We start from the raw sequence: 6,442 nt of genomic DNA, 5'->3' as shown, positions 1-6,442 counted from the left end.
GAGTTGGTAGCATTTTGGAAAAAAAGCCAGGCTGTTTGCTTGAAAAGCCTCAGGAAATTGTACATTTGACAAACAACACGGAATCTTTAAATAAATTATTTATTGCTAAATATACATGATGAGTGATGTAATTTGAAATATAAAGTGGTAGGGTGTTGATGCGGAAAAAATATATGGTGCCAATATTTACCTGTAGCCAAAGAAGAAAATTTATCTTTCCATGGATGAATAATGCAAATGAATGCTATTTCCGAATTAGCAGATTTTATGTGTTAAAATGTAAATGGAAACAGATAAATAATAATCAGTCTTTGATAATCATCTTATAGATAGCCGAAGTTTCCAACATAAAATTACTATATCATCATTTCGTATTATTGATTTCAGATATGTAATTGAAAAAGTAATTGCTTTCGAAACTCTGAGAACGTGTGACCATCAGATTGGTAACATTCACATCCGGCATACTGGTCTAAGAACTTATACTACATGGTATCTACTTATCTCGGGATTATAGAAGTTGTATCTTGGAAATATTCGCTATATAATTCGTATTTACATAACAATGTAGTAAAATGTTATCTTCTCATATTTTACGCGAATACGTTTATCACCCAAATTTGAATTTTCGGATAAACTTATTCTTTTTTATATGTAGATTTCGGGCTTCGTTTTTATTGTCTTCTTGTTCCTAAAGTATTTCATTATGTACTTGCTCACATCAGTTTCTTCTGCAATGAAAAATTGACAATATCAGCATTATGGAATCGAGAGATTCGTCGATAATAGGAGGTGTATTTTATAACCAAAATTACAATTAATCAATATAAGATGACCGGATTTACCAGGAAAAGTATTTTCAATAATCAGCATATCGGCCACATGTTTAGCCACCGTTTTGAACAATTTTCTGTCTGTAATACGCTTCTTTTTGTAAAACGGCATTAAGTACTTGACGACCCAAGGGGCAATGCGTTCTTTACAAGCATTCAAATGTTCTTCTATACAAATAGGCGAATCTGGCATCATGTCTTCTTCATCAGCTTCGCCAAACAGCTCCAAGAATTTGGCCTTGATCCGACCATGTCTACGGTAATCGGTGGCCGAAATTTCCGTCATTTTTGCTCTGAGTCTTGAAACTTGATGAATACGTTCTACAAGCCAGACACCACTTGCTTTTCGTTTTTTTTTCTCTTCCAAAGTCTCTTCTAGTTTAGGGGATGAAGTTTCTCCTTTCGCGCGCTTTTGCATCTTTCTATAATTTGAGAAACTGAGCTTTCTCTTGTTTACATGCACGTCTGATGATTCTCCTGTATTATCTTTTCTTGCTATAGTTTTGACGACAGGTGCAGGCGTGCTAGTCTCTGGACACATTTTGCCAATTTCCAAATCAAGGTTTGCTTTTGAAACACCAGAATGTTTTTCTATCAATGCCATTAAGTCGCTACTATCATTACTCTCACAAAACATATCTTCCATATGTTGTAGAATTGAATCTTGTGAATCATTGTTGTCATTTGGCATTGGATTAATATCCACTGTATTATCATCACCAAAAATTTCATTCACGTCGTTGTGCGTTTGTAAAATATCTTTTGTTTGCAGGCAAGCAAAGTCTTCTATAGATTTGCAAATGTCTTCACTTTTTAAATCCAGTTTGCTGTCTACTACCTCTGGCACGGATACTTCGTCAGGATTGTTTTCAACTTTGACAACAGGGGTATTATCCATGATAGATTCTTGGGATTTTAAAATTAAAGATACTCTTTCTTCCAGACTGCAATTCCTTGTTTCTGTAGAAGGAACAGGTGTCGGCACAGTAGACTCATCAAAATTTGAGGTAACAGACGAATTTTGAACATGAGAATCGTTCATATTTACAAAAGTTGTATCTGGAGTGCGATTTTTCTCTGTAATTAGCACTTCATCTGTTTGTACTCCAACATCTACTTTACTTGGGGGTGTATTCAGAAAAGAGCCTAATTTTTCATGTATTCTTTTTAGAGAAGTATGTGTTTTAACATCTGAAATCTAAACGAGAAATACAAAATTGTTATGCTAGATGACATGACCTAAATCAATAAGACAGATGATCTATGAAAATGACAGCCTATTACAAAACTCATACCATCTTCAGCATTGCTTGTCTGTATAGCGAAGCCTCTAGTGACGCTCTTACAGCATTGAGTTCCATTTGTCCAGCACATTTTTTTAAATCAGGTTGAGTTGTTAACTGTCCTTTAGACTGGTAGCAAATAATATAGTTACTTATCAGGGATTTATACAAGTGTGAGAAATATACATCTCGAACCTGAAACGAAAATTCCTACATCACTAATTTTATCTTGCACTTTTTTACACGTGTATAACTTCTGTACAATGTGTAATTGAATGAGATCACTATTTTAATTTATTGTGTATCGTATTAGAGAAGATATGAATTCTAGCATCAAGATCTATATTTGAGTAATCGATACCATAGCAGTGAGGCGCAGAAATTCAGCATTTGGATCATCGCTTGCAATAAAATTTGTGTCTGGCATCGGAGGTAAAGGTAACGGCGACGTGCTCCTGGCATAATCGGAGGTATTTTCGTCAGATTCGTCAGATTCTTTTTTAACCAATGATAGAAATCCTTCTACAACACTCATACTATTCGATACAGAGTTATTGTTCACAATTTCTAATATAACCGGACACTTACAATTTCAATGAGAATTTCTCATGCAATTGATAAACATTTTAGCACATGTCATCGGTTCATAGGTGAACCGATTTTATTGAATCTGCACGATTCGATTAGCTGACAGGAATTCATGTAAAAATTGGTAAACAGTCGATAGTAAATTTTAGGGTTATTATGGAAACCGCGAAAATAAACAATTCCTCTTTGGCAAATTCACCAATCAAAGGCATTTTCTTTACGAGAACGGGAGCAGACGACAGAAATTAACGTCATATTTTTAGTTTCGGTAATCAGTTGGGGGATGGCGTCGCCTATTGTACCGTTGAGTGTAGATCTACACTTAACGTTTGTACTCGGATAAGCGACGATCACGGAGCGTTGGCGCCAGTGGTTGGTGCTCGCCGCCATTTGCTTGTACTTCGAATCGTCTGTCAACGGTCTAGTTTATCTCCACGTAACTTGTTGTAAATATAACTGTACCTAATATTAGAAAATTCTGAAATTGGAAATAATCAATTAAAGAATCTCACATCATTTACTCGTATAACGCGGCTAAATTAAACGTATTAAAAATGGTGATACGTCGTATCAAAGTCAGTGGAAGTTGCGAGGTACGGCGCGCCTCTATGGGCATAGTGTTGTTACGGGGCTTCTGATTTTCCCGCTCAGTAAGAGTTTGAGAGCTGGTATAAATACCGAGCGACTTTGAATCGTCTAGTTGTTCTCCGTGCAATTCGCTGTAAATTTAATAACTATGCGTAATAATATCGCATACTGTAACTTGTGATAATCAATCGAAAAATCTTATCTCATTTACATGTATAATGCCGATAAATTGAACGCATTAAAAATGGTGATACACATTAATAGTGGCGATATTGGACGCAACAAGTTAAAGCCGGTAGCCATTATGAATAATTTTTGAATTCTTGCCGCAACTCGAGCATCTCTGCGGTTGATTTGAGGTGCATAACCGGTGCATATACATCTGGGAGTATGTATATATCTGGGAGTATTCGTTGCGGATCTCCGCTCTTCCTGCCACAAAAATCAGTGAGTTTTGATCATATTATTTTTTTCTCAATTTCGCTGCAGCGGAATTTTGTGCAGCTGATTTTTGATTGTTAAACAAATCAGTAAAATGCAATGATAAATATGAATTCTCATTTATTTTACAATAGATATATTACAGCTTTGATAGAAATATACTTATTCGCTAAACTGAGGACGTATCTTACTCTTACATTGACAAGTTGTGCCAATGTACAGTTAATATAATGTCTTTGACAACGTACACCTGACCAAAGAAATGATTAGAAATTAGAACAATCATGTGATCTAATGTAGATTACCTCGAACCTCAAATTCTCCATCGATTGTGCACGTATGGTAATTCATTTGAACATTTGAATGAAAGTTTCCTGCATTCTGCACAATTTTATCATGCACATACCTCGAACGATTGGTGTAAAATCATGCGAGCATTCGAAATAAGACGACATGAATATTAAAAAATATAAATATCGGTTTTGAGGCAAGCTTGTTTATGAAAATAAATTACTTTTAATTATAGTTGGTATCCCACCAAGAATCGCATAATCAGAATGAAATAAATATTTTAAAATATAGATTTGTATTTACCATTCCATGCATTAGTGTAATCCTCAATTTTGATAGATATTTACAAGTATTGTAATACATAGGTATACATCTCTGCGAAACGATAGTACAATTGATCGTAAATCTTAAAGACATTTAAGCTTTATAATATGATGTACACCGGAAGTTCATATGCATCTATGATATTTGAATCTTCAGTACTTTTATCCTGCAATGCAATTGATCAAATCTTTTAGAAACTTCTCGTTATTGCTGTCGAGGTCTGTTATTTGCTCTATTTCGATACGGACATTCGATGACTATTGAATTACAAACAAGATCATAGCCAGTTCTATTAAACCTAAAGAAAAATAAGGCAAAACAGATTGGAAATAGAAATGCTAAAATCAAATTTTTCACCACTGATCGACCAAGAGCTACCGGAAAGCCTAGGTCTGTACCTGGGGAAATAAATACTATGTCCCCACCATCTGGGCGTTCTATTGGCGTTATATTTCGACATTGGACAACACGTAACCCCATAACGATTTTACCTGGCGTTGCCCCACCTATGCGGCCATTGATTCCATGTTGAAGCCAAATTGCCTAAAATGTTGAAATAAGATAGAATTTAATAATTCTGTACTCCATCTACCAACTCTGTAACGCACAAACTAGTTTTTTATTTTCTCAGATGGTTAAAATAACATTGTAGATATTTACCTCAAATATACACACAAAAACTCTGTGGATCAACTCCAATATTAATATTCCAGAAGTCATTTCCAGAGCCATTTTGTAGTCGATTCGGAGATTTTTTTGAATCAGTTCTAAATCATAGTGCTCTATGTCTCTGAAAGAGGTAGACATTAATTATACATTGGGCTTAACTTGTGTATCAAAGTATCTTAAGGACCACCGAAAAAAATTAATTTCTCGGATGCCCTTAATGTGTATAGCTGAGACTTACATAAAATCGAAAAAGTCGACGGCAATAAATGTAATGGAAAGTTTAAGAAAGAATAGTACCATGAAGTCAATGAACTCGGCAAAGAAACGCTTCCATAGTGGTGGTACACGATATTCAAATCCTATAAATAACGAATTCATAGATGTCCATGTAAAAATGATTCAACAACATTCAAATGACGGTGATATGCAAGACAGATATTTGAAAAGTATTGCATTGCGTTTACTTTTTATCAAGTTACCAGATCTGTAACGAGTGATAGATGCTGAAACTATCATACAATAATAAAGTGATCGATGGATGTTGAATGCTGGATCAATAAAAAACTCTTCCTTTAGGCTCAGCTATATCACTCGTAACGTAATGCAGTAATTTTTATCTATACCAAATGAAATGCCGGCTGAACCTCTGTTAGCAATTGATGAACACAGGAGTTATTGTTATGACCTTCTACCTTCAGCTCCGGGCGGTTGTGCTAATCCGGTAGGGTCTTGTGGTCTTCTTTGTCTTAGACCTTCGTTTGCTTCGGGATGATGCACATCAGCATTAGCTTGTGGAACATTAGGAGTTGTCGTGAAGCCAACGTTACCTGGTACTTGTGTAAATTGGCCAATACCTAGTGGAATTCAATATGATAAAATTATGAACCCACGATACGAGTAGAATGTGATAAGGCAAATTAGAACAAATATTTGCAGCCAGTGTTTGGAATAACTCTTTAATGGTCAAGATATAAGTAATCGACCATTATTTAGAGATGGGCTGAAACGAGTGGGTACCTAGTAGTAAAATATTGGGGAAAAATGTTTATGGATTCGTCATACCAGTAGCGGAGTTCAACATTTGTGTAGACATAACGTAATAGGGAAACATTGCAGCGACACTTTGGCAGACGTAGGCTTCCTGTAACCATTTTTCCAATTTCTCAAAATATTCAGTTCGTTCGTTGACAGTTGACCGATGTTTTGGAGGTTGGCTTTCATCTCCATTCGATTCTTCATCTGATGGAGACTTGGTCTCATTTTCTGCCATCGTTTTACCAACGCGCTTCCAAGAATATTATGTCACCCAGATCAACTCTTCGATTGAAAACTTTGATATTTGTCGCTACTAATTAATAACAGGCCACGCGAAGATAAACAACCAATGACCAATAGCGCAGACGTTTTACGTCGCCTTTAAAATCA

The 6,442-nt window shown here is 35.5% G+C and overlaps 2 protein-coding genes across 3 annotated transcripts; both read right to left on the bottom strand.

Annotated features, from left to right (window-relative positions):
- Window positions 1-91: 91 nt before the first annotated feature.
- Window positions 92-2,910, bottom strand: LOC105685176. The gene is made up of 4 exons (XM_012399041.3): window positions 2,478-2,910; window positions 2,129-2,311; window positions 846-2,031; window positions 92-731 (listed from the first exon to the last, which is right to left on the bottom strand). The coding sequence occupies exons 1-4, from the start codon at window positions 2,649-2,651 to the stop codon at window positions 649-651; spliced, it is 1,626 nt and encodes a 541-aa protein (XP_012254464.2). The 5' UTR covers window positions 2,652-2,910; the 3' UTR covers window positions 92-648.
- A 926-nt stretch (window positions 2,911-3,836) lies between these two features.
- Window positions 3,837-6,415, bottom strand: LOC105685262 (protein FAM8A1). Of its 2 annotated transcripts, XM_012399224.3 has the most exons (6): window positions 6,080-6,415; window positions 5,710-5,871; window positions 5,256-5,376; window positions 5,009-5,138; window positions 4,747-4,891; window positions 3,837-4,514 (listed from the first exon to the last, which is right to left on the bottom strand). In XM_012399224.3, exons 1-6 carry the CDS (start codon window positions 6,285-6,287, stop codon window positions 4,510-4,512), a joined length of 771 nt encoding a protein of 256 aa, XP_012254647.2. In that variant the 5' UTR covers window positions 6,288-6,415; the 3' UTR covers window positions 3,837-4,509. The 2 variants fall into 2 exon arrangements, with proteins under 2 accessions (XP_012254647.2, XP_012254646.2); XM_012399223.3 differs by having other exon boundaries at window positions 3,837-4,891; window positions 6,080-6,413.
- Between the last annotated feature and the right edge of the window lie 27 nt (window positions 6,416-6,442).

Source organism: Athalia rosae, chromosome 1 (assembly GCF_917208135.1).
Source record: "Athalia rosae chromosome 1, iyAthRosa1.1, whole genome shotgun sequence".
Classification (NCBI taxonomy): Eukaryota; Metazoa; Arthropoda; class Insecta; order Hymenoptera; family Athaliidae; genus Athalia; species Athalia rosae.
The sequence above is the reverse complement of the archived record's forward strand: the minus strand, read 5'-3'. Positions and strand labels throughout refer to the sequence as shown.